Genomic DNA, 14716 nt, shown 5'->3' with positions numbered 1-14716 from the left:
TGAGTTTAACACAGATAAACATTTTGTTGTTTATTCAAATATTTTAACTTTATCACTCTTATTTTAAAACAAGACATATCACGCACACAAATATGTTGATACAGATTAACGATATCGATGAAATTATAAAGTAAGCATCCTCACAGTAGCATCCTTAGTACAAGAAAAACGTCCATTGCGAATGTAATTGACGGTCTTACATGTAAAAGGCCATATAGATCAAATCCATTCTCGTACAAGCCCTTCTCAGCTTTCTAACGAAAAACATTTGTATTCTATTTGCATCTGAGAGAAATTTCGTATATTTTGATTCATATTGATCTTTTTGACCGTGATCGTGCATTTTGAATTTCCAGTCACACATTAAACTTACTGTGAATAGGGAATGTGCACAAAACCGAGTACCACACAAATTAGAACAGAAATCATTAAGATTATCAGAAAAAAGTTACTTTTTTATTTTCGTCTGTTGAAATACTGTTTCATAGGAAATGTCGAAGGAAAATTTGTCAGAGGAATTTTAGAGGAGCTTAAAAACCATAAGTACTCGGTTTCCCATCAAGTTTCGTGCTTGTTCACATTGGCTATTAAAAAACCCTATAAATGATAATTGCTCCCTAAAGCATATGAATAGAAGAAGAAGAAATGTATGTATGGGTACTGATACAGTTATTTCAAAAAAAAAGGTTGGTGAAGGTTTTCATGCATGTTGCTTTTTGCCAGAAAAACGTCGAGACAAAATTTATATCGTTTGACCTTTCACTGATCGTATTCACATCGCCTATAGTGCAGTCCAGAGTCGATATACAACTTGCAACAAAACCTTCACTGACTTAGTCGAAATAGCTGTATCAGGGATAATAAGTTCCGAGGAACAAACGTTATGAATTTAACACACACTTTCATGAAAGATTACAATACTCAGAGTGTTTTCAAGAGTAGTATTTACACACTTGATTAGTATTGTTTGATCATGGAAGATAGCTACAGCCATTTTCAATAACAAAGACAAATGATCCATTGACTCCTTTTCGCTTCAGAGTCTGATAATGAAAGATGGCATCCGCTAAACTGGATTTGTCAGTGATTGAAAACAGCTGAAACAATATGTGGATGTTGTTGCCATGGAGATACAGCAGGCATCCTACGAGCCTCTTTATTCTTAGCTACGTTACGTTTCGTTGAGTTCATCTTTTTTATTCAGTAACCATGGCTTCCTCCTGTATATGTTGCTCTTGGTTGGCTGTTGTTTCATTCTCGTTATTTTTTTCACCCCCTCCCCCTACGTCTTCCGGTTGTACCTCCTCAAGTTGCATCCCCTGAATTGAAACAGTTGATTCTTCACTGGACTCGCTTCTCTCCCCTGCCAGATGACTTTGTAGAGCTTGCATTGCCTGGGTCGTTATGGTAACAGATTGCTGTTGAGAATGATCGCCGGTGGTTGTCATAATCATGGACGTCTGTCCCGACTGAGCCGCTGCCATAGCAGCCAAGATCTCTGCTGATACAGTCATACTCATAGTCTCAATGCCATCACCGGTCACTGTAACCCCCTCCTGGGGGATATGCATGATAGCCACTTGACTAGAATCGATTGCACCCTGAGATAAGGCATCTACTACGAGTTGTGCATGGCTGGCCTCGTCTTGTCCTGGGTGGGCTGAGGTCGTGACCTCAATGATTTGATTGGCTAAACCTTGGCTAGTCAACTGGTGATTTGCATTGCCAGCTGACTGGACCAGCACCTCAGCCACATCGCTATCAGATATACCAGCATTCACTGCGGCCTGGGTCACTGGGTCTACCACATGTTGGGTATTTGCATGACCACTCGAGACCTAAGACAAAAAGCATGAAGTTATGTTTATTTTTTCTTTACATTTTTCATTCACTTTAATGGGAAAAGATACTCCACCTGTTCATCGGTTTCCTGACCACTTGTTTCCACGGCAACGACGTGTGCCGTCTCCATGCCAACGTCAGAGCCAATCATAGACTCACTAACAGCTACTAAAGCTTCTGCTAGCTGCACTTCAGCGTCTGGGTTAATATGGCTGGCATTAACAGTGCTCATCTGTTCTTCCATTCCTTCTTCTTCTTCTTCGCTGGACTTTTTAGACCTTGGAGCACGTTCGCGATTTTTGGAATGAACCTGTTAAACAATGACCACAAATTACATACTAGGTGACGAAGCATAAGTAAATGTTGTACGAGTGAGCATCGACAAATATGTACTTATTGACTGAGTGGGAGGGCCGTCTGACGGGAAAGTATTTGGCTCGAGGTCATGCCGTACGGACCGAGCGCAGCGAGGTCCGTACAAATGACCTCGAGCCAAATATTTTCCCGTACGGTCCGACCTAACTCAGTCAATAAGCATTTTATCATATGACCCTAAATAAAAAAGATATTTTAAAAGTTGCAATTTATGTCAATACGGTCGTAGGTTTCGAGCAGGGCCGTACGGATTCGTGCGCGCCCAGGCAGATACGGGTCATATGATAAATGCTGTTATTTTCCAGTACAATAGAACTTGGGCGTGTCTAAGTGCCATATTAGTGCGAAGTCTTGAAACACTCTGGGAAGCAGGGGTGGCATAGCGGCCGGTCATCAAGGCGACTCGGGTTTGATTTCAGGACTCAGCGTCATATGTGAGTAGAGTTGCTTGTTGGTTCTCTTTTGTGCTTCAAGGGTTTTCCGGGTTCTCCGGTTTTCCTCAATCAACAACTAAATTCCAATTGGAATTCAGTGAATGAAAAGCTACTCAGTAGAAATGCCACTGTTAAATCCCTTTTATTTATTTCATGATTATTTATCACTCACCTTCATGTGGTACCTCAAACTTGCTTTGCGCGAGAAATCCTTGTCGCAGGTATCGCATTTGAAGGGCTTTTCACCGGTATGTATGCGAAGGTGGTTATTAAAATGACTACGATGGTTAAACTCACGACCACACTCTTCACACTTGAAGGGTCGTTCCCCTGTATACGAAAGCAACAGTTCAGTAAAAATTACTAGAATTATTACCTCTAAGTTTGTCACCCGCCCTCTACATAACACTGCTGGAGTGGAATGCAAACTCTCGCGACTTTGCTGCACGCAAAAAATTCTTGCTTTTCTGTAGCGTCCGGAGAAAAGGTCGACTTTTGGCAATTCTATATAAACCACATAATTCATAATATATAGGATTACATTCAGTGCAGGCCAAAACCTTTTAAATATAGACGATACCTGTGTGTGTTCGTATATGTTCTTTGAGGGTGCTAAACCTTGTAAACATTTTATCGCACTCCCCACACTTGTATGGTTTGTCATCACTGTGGACGGGTAGATGGACCTTCAGATCAGTAGAACGAGCAAAACGACGACCACATTCAGGACACTCGAAGGGCTTTTCACCTGTATGAAAGAAATCAAAATTGAATCCGATTTACCGTTTCCGGGTAGGGGAGAGCCTAACGAGTTTCACGAGCCAAATGACAAGATCCCCGAAAGATGGAATCAATAGTAAAAAACTGCTGCAATACTTTTTTTACTTTTTGAGTCTATAAAGCACTGACTTCTCTTTTATAATATATGTGGTCTGTCAAATAATGTGCCATGGAAAAGGTGCTGCAATACGTTTTTTTGCTTTTTGAGTCTACAAAGCACTGACTTCTCTTTTATAATATATGTGGTCTGTCAAATAATGTGCCATGGAAAAGGTGCTGCAATACTTTTTTTACTTTTTGAGTCTACAAAGCACTGACTTCTCTTTTATAATATATGTGGTCTGTCAAATAATGTGCCATGGAAAAGGTGCTGCAATACTTTTTTTACTTTTTGAGTCTATAAAGCACTGACTTCTCTTTTATAATATATGTGGTCTGTCAAATAATGTACCATGGAAAAGGTGCTGCAATACTTTTTTTGCTTTTTGAGTCTACAAAGCACTGACTTCTCTTTTATAATATATGTGGTCTGTCAAATAATGTGCCATGGAAAAGGTGCTGCAATACTTTTTTTACTTTTTGAGTCTATACAGCACTGACTTCTCTTTTATAATATATGTGGTCTGTCAAATAATGTGCCATGGAGAAGGTGCTGCAATACGTTTTTTACTTTTTGAGTCTACAAAGCACTGACTTCTCTTTTATAATATATGTGGTCTGTCAAATAATGTGCCATGGAGAAGGTGCTGCAATACGTTTTTTACTTTTTGAGTCTATACAGCACTGACTTCTCTTTTATAATATATGTGGTCTGTCAAATAATGTGCCATGGAGAAGGTGCTGCAATACGTTTTTTACTTTTTGAGTCTACAAAGCACTGACTTCTCTTTTATAATATATGTGGTCTGTCAAATAATGTGCCATGGAGAAGGTGCTGCAATACGTTTTTTACTTTTTGAGTCTACAAAGCACTGACTTCTCTTTTATAATATATGTGGTCTGTCAAATAATGTGCCATGGAAAAGGTGCTGCAATACGTTTTTTACTTTTTGAGTCTACAAAGCACTGACTTCTCTTTTATAATATATGTGGTCTGTCAAATAATGTGCCATGGAAAAACTGCTGCAATACGTTTTTTACTTTTTGAGTCTACAAAGCACTGACTTCTCTTTTATAATATATGTGGTCTGTCAAATAATGTGCCATGGAAAAGGTGCTGCAATACTTTTTTTACTTTTTGAGTCTACAAAGCACTGACTTCTCTTTTATAATATATGTGGTCTGTCAAATAATGTGCCATGGAAAAGGTGCTGCAATACGTTTTTTTGCTTTTTGAGTCTACAAAGCACTGACTTCTCTTTTATAATATATGTGGTCTGTCAAATAATGTGCCATGGAAAAGGTGCTGCAATACGTTTTTTTACTTTTTGAGTCTATAAAGCACTGACTTCTCTTTTATGATATATTGGCTTCTTACCTGAGTGCACAATGGTGTGTCTCTTGAAGGTGATGGCAGAGATGAAGTCCTTATCGCACATCTCACACTTGAAGGGTTTGATACCAGTGTGCCTTCCCATGTGGGACTGCAGTTCCGCCATGGTACGGAATGTCTTCTCACATTGATTACACTTGAATGGCTTGTCTCCCGTGTGGACAGCCTGGAATAGGTTAAGAAAATGAATGGTTAAATCATTATTGACATGATGCTACAAAAAGAGAAGAGAAGAAAAGTAAGAAAGTCGGAGAAGAGAAATGAGAAAAAGAAAGAAATTAATGTGATAAGGAAATAAAAATGTAAAAGGAAAAAGCAGACAAAATATAAAAGACAAAAAATATATGACAAGAAGCGAAAAATGCCATGATAAAAAAAAGAGAGAGCAAAGAGAAACAAAAGCTGTTCAATAATGTAACAATTATGACAACACAGTTAGCATGGATTGAGCTATGAAGAGTTACTGTCACAAACAAAAGCAATTCATTTGTTCATTCATTTATTCCCTTTCTTTCTTTTTTTCATTTATCTATCTATCCATCCATCCATCCATCCATCCATCCATCCATCCATCTATCCATATCCATATCCATATCCATATCCATATCCATATCCATATCCATATCCATATCCGTCCGTCCGTCCGTCCATCCAACCCTCCCTTCATTCATTCTTTTATTTGTAAGCTGGCGTGAACAAGGACAATATATTGTTTATATAGATTGAGCAATGAAGAGGTACTGTCACAAACAATAGCAACTCATTCATTCATTCATTTGTCTGTTACCTGGTGAGATTTGAGTCCAGTCTGTATAGCAAAAGACTTGTCACACACATCACACTTGTAGGGTTTCTCACCAGTATGTGTTCTCATATGGTCCCTCAGCCTAGCAGGCCTTGTAAACTGCTTAGTACATAGCTCACATTTATATGGCTTGTCACCACTGTGGGTGAACTTATGCTTGACAAGATCAAAGGATTGGATGCAGGCAAAATCACATTGGTCACACTTGAAGGGCTTCTCTCCTGTAAGGAACACACAGATAGGAATTGAAATTTCCAAACAAGATATACTCTAAATAATATATATTATCATATGACTCGTATCTGCTCGAGTGCGCGCTCTTAAAAAAAACTTTGGGAAAATGGCTTGAGCCGGGCCATATGGCTTTGAGCAAGCAGAGCAGGGGCGTACGAATCTGTATGGCCCTGCTTGAAACCTGCGACCATATTGACATAATTTGCAACTTTTAAAATATCTTTTTTACTTAGGGTCATATGATAAAATGCTTATTGACTGAGTGGGAGGGCCGTACTGAAAAATATTTGGCTCTAGGTCATTTGTACGGACCGACTACTCTTCTGCACAGGATTTTTGTACGGCATCACCTCGAGCCAAATATTTTCCCGTACGGCCCTCCCACTCAGTCGATAAGTACATAATAATCAATCACTATTACAATATCAAAATAATAAACAAAAACAAAAAAACAAAAAAATCCAACGGTATTTAAGCAGTAAGCTCCTACTATTATTGCATGGAAGTCTCCAACAATAGTAGTAGTAGCATATTATTTTTAGTGTGTGAGTGTGAGGGGTAGGGAGGTGGGGGGATAAAATGACAGTTAATTTACATATTGAGGGACGTAAGTTTAGGTAACTTAAAAGATTATTGTCACCCTTCTTATAAATAAAGTTTATTATCAGTTTATCATAATATGCATGTCGTAATAATACATTAGCTAAGATGTCACACTTGTATTTGGTTGGTTCATAAGATTGGGGAGGAGACAATACAACCAAGCCTTTGCCTGAGGAGTTGAGCGAGAACCACTCCCTAGACCACCAAATTTTACAACTACATCTGTATAAAGACATTATCTGTCCTTAAAATTTTCATTCAAAGTTTAGACTATCCTAGGATCAAGAAAAACAACTATTATCAAAGATAATGGTTGTTGATTTGTGGTACCGTAATTCTGAGGGAATAAAGACTTTTGCAGGACCCTACTGTAAAATACTTATTTGACGTAGGCAGTCCTATATAGAGATTGGTTATTATTAGGGCTTACCAGTGTGTATACGGTAATGGCGCTTCAAGTCATCATATCTTATGAAAGCTTTCTCACACTTATCACACTTGTGGGGCTTCTCTCCAGTGTGACGGAAAGTATGCCGTGATAGTTCTGCAGCAGTCTTAAAGGCTTTGTCACAGCCTTCATGGGTGCAAGCATGGGGCTTCTCTTCTTGGTGGACACGCCTATGGACCCTGCAAGGATAATGAACATATTTTTAAACTTGTGGCAAAACTTTCAAGTAGCAGATTTTTTATTAGAGATTTTTTCTCGAAAACAACACTTTCACCTCCCTCCAGAGGCATAATATTTTCCCATTTCAAATGATGTGTCATTCTCGCAAGAATAAGATTCTTTGTTTGAGTTTTATCTATATTCATGTGTCTTCTGAGTGTGTTTATATTGCTACTCACTGATTGGGTTAACAGTTGCAACAGTGAAATCAGGCAAAACACTGCTCTCAATTAGAGTATGTATAGGTACAAAGCAATTTATTTGATTGATGCTTTTGCTTAATTTGCCTGTTGCAACTGTTGTCTCAACCAGCATTATGCAATAAAAGCAGTAAACAAACAAATCAGACTGAAGGGAATGACATGTGGTCTGAAAGGGGAAAATAGTGGAATAGGTTTATTGGGATAAGCATAATGGCAAGTTTGAAATCCATTGAAGTCTTATATTACCTCAAAGACCCTGGATTATTAAAGGCTTTTTCACATGTGTCATGATCACAGATAAATGGTCTGTCTTCAGAATGGGATAGAACATGAGAACGTAATGAACTTGGGTTGTTAAATGCTTTATCACAGTATTCACATTCATACGGCTTCTCTCCTAAAAAAAGAAGAAGGAAAAAGAAGAAAGAATTACTTTCATTATCTCAGTTTGGACAACTTCTCTTTGCAACTTCTCTTTTACCCAAAAAAGTCAAAAAAACTTTTTGCCTCAAAATTCCCATGTCATACTAAGGGAAACTCTAACAACAGGACCAAGATGTTTTTACTGGCCTTATGACATCTAGATACAGGAGTGGATCCAAGGGTGATAAATGGGGTGACCGGTATCCCCCCCCCCCCCCCCTGCACAAATTTCTCAGTAAATCGTTAGTAACAGTCACCCCCTTTTCCCTCAAATTCCTGCTAAAATCTTTGTAGTAGTCACCCCCCTTCTAAAATTCCTGCATCTGCCCCTAAAATAAGTGAGGTCCTCCCCACTTAATATGTAAAAAGTTTTGACATATGACATATGTTATCATTGTTGACCCTTTCTTTATCACATCTCCACAAAACCATGCAAACCAACAGCACCAAACCAGTAAATAATAATTGCAAATGACTTTTTTATAAATTTTAATACCTGTATGAATGAGCATGTGTTGTCGCAAGTTGCTTGCATAATTGAAGACTTTGCCGCAGACCTCACATTTGTGCTGCTTTTCACCTGAGGCATGCTCTCTCATGTGGCTGTAATAGGACCATGAACGGATGTAGGATTTACCACATATATCACATGTATACTTGGGCTTATTCTCATCTAGGACAACAAAAAAGATCATCAAAAGTTATTTGAATTATAAGTTATTTGTCAAGCAAGTGTGAGTTTGACCTGACAATAAGCTACTGTGGTCTGGTAGTAATGAGGTACATACAGTAAGTCTTACTTTATTATCATAACAGAAACAAAGTGTTCAACCAAACTGAACTTTGGCTATAATAATTAACCAAACTAAAAACCTCAAATTAAGAAGACGATTCTCTGATGACTGCTTGCCATTAATAGGATTGCACAGCTTTGCCACAAACTTTGGATTATTTTGTCAAATAATAAACACCACATTCTGCCCTCTGAGATACTCACCATCACCTTCTCCCTCTCCTTCACCCCCTTCTTGTCCCTCTGCTACTTCACCTTCCGCAGGTTGATGGCTTTCTACCTCACTAATATCTGAAGCAGCAACTGTTCCAAGGCCACTATGACCAGCTGCTTCTCCTGCAGCTTCTCCTGCGGCTGCAGCCGCAATAATGGCATCTGTGTTGCTGGTTATGAGAGAAGTAACTGCAGTGGACATGTCAGAATTGGTTGAGGTCACAGCTGATAAGTGTGAGATGGGTACCTGGATGGTCTGTCCATTTGGTAGGGTGATAGTATGTGACATCACACCTGACTGTGTGGTGGTAGCAATCTGAAACATTTTTCAAATATTATTGGCTTTGGATCTTGTCTTAGGAGTCAGGATGACATGGTGGTGAAGTGCTCCCCTCTCACCTCTGGTATTCAAATGTGGGGTTGAAATCCCAGTTAGTTACCCCATGTTGATTTGTTATCTTTTTGACTCCAAGGGTTTTTCTGCAGCCCCCACCCCCCCCCCCCCCCCCACCTCCCCCCAGTTTTTCCTCACTCCTATTAAATTAAGTCCCTCTAATTCAAGCTGATTAAAGCTGGCTGTGATCTGGGTTCATACATGGACTGTATAGCTATAGTTTAACCCTGTTTAGCTGCTTCACTGCTGTACTCACAGTGGTGGTTAGCAATAACAAGACTAGTTATAACAAGTTTTTTTGGATGCATTGAGCCAGTCCAGAGATAACAAACTAAACTAAAATCATGTGACTTCCCCAACACTTCTTACATGACTAATGACTTGTATCTAACAATTTAAGGCTACTCTGGCATAAAGTCTGACCTGAAGGGCAGATAACGGCACCTGTCCCAGTGCTGCTTGTAAAGTAGAGAGTGTGCTGGCATCAGCACCAGAGACTATAGGTATAAACTGCTGTGGTGTCTGTTGTTGAAGATACTGGATATCCCCTGATGCCGACTGAGAGAGTACTTGGACTGCAATCATTTCAGCTTGCATTGTAGAGAGAGCTGCTTGGTCTATGACTTGGGACATCATGGATGTTGGTATGTTGGCTGCATCAGAGTTAGGTGCTGCAAGGTAATGCAAAAGCAATTAAGTTGTTCAATAAATTAACATTCAGTAACAATAAGTATACACTCCAAAAACAATAACTTTACTCACTCTGCTCAATAACCATTCCTTCCTGGACAACTTGCTCTTCATTGCTACCAATCTCAGTACCATTTCCAGCTTCTACCACCTCAACATAGACAGCTGGTTGTTCCACTTGAGGAGAGTCCATGTTGGCACCTGGTTGGATTGCCACATATAATGTTTGTGGCTCCTGCTCTTCATTGTCAGTAGATTTCTCTGCTGCTTCATTACTGGTTGCTGTTTTCTCTGCTTTTTCTTGTGTTTCTTCTGAATTCTGTTTTCAATAGGTAGAATTTTGTATAGTAAAACTTAATTATTTTGTGTAGTGACAATGTTTTTATTCATGAAAAAATAGAGGAAGGAGCCTTATATCTATGGGCCTTCCCAAATGCCACATACACTTTTTCACCAAATCATTCATTTACAATTTTTCTTTTGTTGTAAAAATATATTCTTAAAACAACAGCCCAAAATGTAAAACCCAGAGATCCTGATAACTCAATTATCATTTTCCCCACACACCCATGCATGCACCCACTGAAGTTTACAAATCAAGAATTTTTCAGTTTTGACAGAATACAATGATTATCATCAACAGGTGCAAACTGTATATTGTTTCCTCAGTTAGTTTTGATTGAATTGTGGTACATTTAGTTTTGCTGCATGCAGCTTTTCAAAGCATTACAAAAATGATTTTACACTTAAAAATTTATAGATTAAATTAATTTAAACATGTCAAGACAACTTACTTGTTCAGATGCCTGTTGCTTTTCTTGTTCTATTGCTTGCTCTTCATGTCTACCATCTTTCTGAGATTCAACATCTTCAGAACCTTGATTTTCTGGTCCAGTCATGTCTGGAAACACAGGCGTTAGAAAGTTAAAAAAATATAGGACAGAAAAATTTTTATATTTTAGACTCAATTTACTTGTTTTGATATGGACTTCCTAAATACATGGATTGATTAAAATTAACTACAATTAAATGCTTGGGACCTAAATTTGAAGCATGTGATTATTTGGATGGCAGGAACTAGATTGAAAAATACTATTGCAATCCCTGAAACATGTCATATCTTTATTCTATGTACTGAACAATATGTTTTCAAAGGGATAAATAAATAAACAAACAAATCAATCAAATTTGTTTATAGAGGATAACACTTGAAAGTAATTTAACTAATAAATTAATATAGCCTAACACTCCCTCTCAACTGGACATGACTTTGACCTGGGTGGCATGGCTATAATAGACGGAGAGGTCAACAATATGCATAAAAGATTATTCCTTAAAGCGTGGTTTTCTCAACAAGATTCTAAAGCCATCAAACATTCCATTAACATTCCACAAATATACAGAAAACTTTCACCTAACATTCTAGCTGCTATTGCACATGCTATAAGATCCTTAAAACTCGCGTGTGCAAACATTTTCAGCTATACTGATGAAGGTCTCTGTTTAGATCGTAATGTATGTCTAAGAAATAATTGTAAATTTCATAAGTCAGAGACAACTTTAATTTATAATGAATCATGAATCCTGACTGCAATTTTGAAATATAGACTATCTATTATTGAATACTTCAAACTAATTAAGTAAATTTCTTAATTACACAACCAAGAAGTTCTGCAAGCTGCAAACAGACAAACCGTGCTCACACCTTTTAGGGCAGGATTTTTTTGCAAAAAAAATTGTAAAACGAACATATGCCATTTTCTTTTTTGGTTTGGCTTTTCAGGGGTTCAAACAAAAATTTGTTTTTAATTTGGGACTCCTCCTTCCGAAAACCCTTGCTATGTGCCTGAAGGTCTAACCATTTGCAGATGTACTGCAGCACCTTCTACCCAGTTATTTGATCCATAAAGTAATGTGATAGCCAGAAATGGGAAAAACTTGATTTGAGAAAAACTTTGAGTATGCAAAACACAATGATGAAGGGACATCATAAATGAATTAAGGATACCCAAGACACTGTCACAACAATGGACAATACAAACACAATGTATTTCACATATTGAGATGACGTTTATTATAGTAATATATCCTCACTGAATACTCATTATCATAACGCAGTAATTAAGTTATGGGGTGAGATCCACGACTGTAACAATGAGCTTTTAACAGTGACAGGCATCCCAGCCACTTTTTAGACAAATTTGATAGGAAATATAGGCTGTGCAAGTTCTAAATATAGGAAAATATAGGATTTTTTCCCAAAAATATATGCACTTTATAGGAGCTAAGATAGCTTTTCGGTGGCGTAACCAGGGATCGGGAGGGTGCACAGGCAATGATTTGCAGAACTAAAAAGCCATAAAAAAAACAGAACCAAGAAAAAAAAAGGGCCATTTTATTTCCTTCACCAAATATACTAAACAGTGTAAAATATAAATGTATCAATCAGCAGTCATCCTATTTATAGGAAATATAGGAGTTTTTCTTTAAATATAGGCTCTTTATAGGATCCTATACAAATTATAGGAAATATAGGATATATAGGAGGTCTGGGATGCCTGCAGTGAGGAAGCTAGAGGAACATGCACATCACCTTCACCAGGCCAAGGGGAGGGTGAGTGGGGCAAAATTTTGCTTCCGAAGCTTCAAACAAGGTTTTGCAATAAGGTTAAAGTAAATTTATACTGCTCCATGCTAATTTATCATTCAGTGATAAAAGTATGACGCAAATTTTATAATTTGAAACAATGCCAGAGCCTTGAACACAAATTGGGCACATTCAGTAGAGGTGAATCAATGCACATGGTGTTAGTGAGTTTAACCAAAAGAATTTCACTATGTGAATTATAAGCAAAAGATAAACTAAAAAAGGGATTGGGCGATTTTGATATTTTGCTCCTTTAAATAGTTATTGAATTTTAAAGTTGGAATGTCGAAAGATTTCAATGTCGGTACAAATCTTTATGAATCGTCATTTATATGTTAAAAAATATTGTTGTACTTATTTTTATTTCTTGTTTCAAAAATACTCCTTCTGTAACTCTATTAGAACCTAATAAACTTATAAGACTGTTTTCCACATATTTCCCATAAGTTCTGTTTTTAGCATTCATATTTATGATAATTTTTTTTTAATCTCAAAAGTGATCAAAAGTTATGAGGTTTTTTTCCCCACGTGGGTGTGAACGTGACTTGAATTATAAGAGATTGTAAAAATAACCTAATTTAAATTCGCCTTCAGCACCAAAAAGCAGCTAGAATACAGCTTAAGACGTCCAGGAACTTTAGAAAAAAATCATGCAGAGTCTTAAGTAAGCGAAATGTTGTTTTTAAGTTCAGGACTGTTGTAAAATAAAAGAAAAAGTAAGGATAGTGAAAGGTTTATCTCTATCGCTCCTCGTGCTTTCCACGAGGACAAAACAACGCCTCAAAACCCAACACCAAACAAAAAAACTCCTATTTTAACCGAGAAAAAAAATAAAAATCACCCAGAATAGCACCAGCAGTGACAAAATACAAGACTCCGAGGCGAGAACAAGTAAACAAGCGATTTCTCCGTGTTGGAAGAATGTTTTAAAAATACGAAAATTGCGAAATCGTGAACTAGATTTTCCTTGAACAATATGGCGACGATTTCATAATCTTTTGTTGGTAAAAGTTCCCTGAGTGATCACGATGTTGAAGGGTCAAATAAAGTGAGAAAAAGATTGTATTGATGGCCCACAGTGGTATTCACTCAGCGGCTGATTGTATTTTTGTATGTGTACGAGAGAGAAGAGTAAAGACAAGAGGGAAGAGGTTTGCAAGGTCAGCGGAGAACTATAAAACACCCCACCGCTGACCCTACAAATATCCAAAACTATAAATTTTACTCCACAAAATACCTCCAAAACACCATCCATAAATCAATACCTACAGCCAGGAACCATGTTTTCGGGCTCAAAGGGTTGAGGGCAAACAGTATGGTGAGTCTTGTCCTCGTTGTGGTCTTTGCCGTTGAATTATACAACGTGTTGTTTGGCGGGCGAAGGAGAAGTTGAGTTTGAGCGCAGGTAAGTATGGGTTATTTTCATTAATCTAATGTTTAAGGGGTTGTAGAGAGTTTTAAATTATGTCTAGCGTTTCTGTAGTGGTTTTGGTGTTATTTAGGGAAAATCTCGAATTTTAAATCTTCCATACCTTTCTGAGTATCGTTTTCGCTGGACGCCATCTTCCTCAGGAACCTGTCCAGGATGCACTGCGCGCTGGGATAAAAGCGCGGGATTTTGGTTAATTTGAACAGTTTATTGCATAATTTAATTTTAAGTAAAATAAACTTTTTCAACTTCTTTTTTTTTTAATTCTTTATTTTTATCTTATTTCTTATTGGAAAAAGCATGTATAAGCATTATTTTTAATTCATGCTTAAATATTATATTGACAATGTAGAATGTTGAACTTTAATACCTTCACCCTCCAGTGACTGAAAATTTATCATAACACCTATTTAGATCTATTTGTATTGTTTATTTCGAAGTTTTTGTAATGCTATGCTCAAGTAGAGGGCTCAAATCATTTAAAAGGTAAGATTCTGTGCCTGCAATAGCATCATAGCAGAATATGAACTCAGGGGCAGAGCCAGGGGGTGCGCCAGACACCCCCTAACGCTGTAAATACTTTTTACGCTTTTTTGAAACAATGCAGTAATGTCTCTTTTTACATTTCTTCATTTGAAACACCCCCTAACAAATCCCTGGATTTGCCCCTGGAATTTCTACAAACGTATATG

At 37.6% G+C, this 14716-nt stretch overlaps 1 protein-coding gene across 1 annotated transcript; it reads right to left on the bottom strand.

Moving 5' to 3' along the window:
- Positions 1–4: 4 nt before the first annotated feature.
- Positions 5–14183, bottom strand: LOC116303753 (uncharacterized). Its single transcript, XM_031713345.2, has 14 exons — positions 14128–14183; positions 10743–10849; positions 10021–10267; positions 9682–9929; positions 8856–9180; positions 8355–8531; positions 7682–7832; positions 6996–7192; positions 5711–5949; positions 4909–5089; positions 3232–3399; positions 2824–2981; positions 1916–2152; positions 5–1838 (listed from the first exon to the last, which is right to left on the bottom strand). The coding sequence occupies exons 1-14, from the start codon at positions 14156–14158 to the stop codon at positions 1197–1199; spliced, it is 3108 nt and encodes a 1035-aa protein (XP_031569205.2). The 5' UTR covers positions 14159–14183; the 3' UTR covers positions 5–1196.
- Between the last annotated feature and the right edge of the window lie 533 nt (positions 14184–14716).

The sequence above is a fragment of the Actinia tenebrosa genome, unplaced genomic scaffold (assembly GCF_029948245.1).
Source record: "Actinia tenebrosa isolate PJP-AT-01 unplaced genomic scaffold, QUT_ActTen_1.0 PGA_scaffold10__47_contigs__length_13832649, whole genome shotgun sequence".
Lineage (NCBI taxonomy): Eukaryota > Metazoa > Cnidaria > Anthozoa > Actiniaria > Actiniidae > Actinia > Actinia tenebrosa.
Note: the sequence above shows the minus strand (reverse complement) of the source record. Positions and strands in the feature narration are given on the sequence as shown.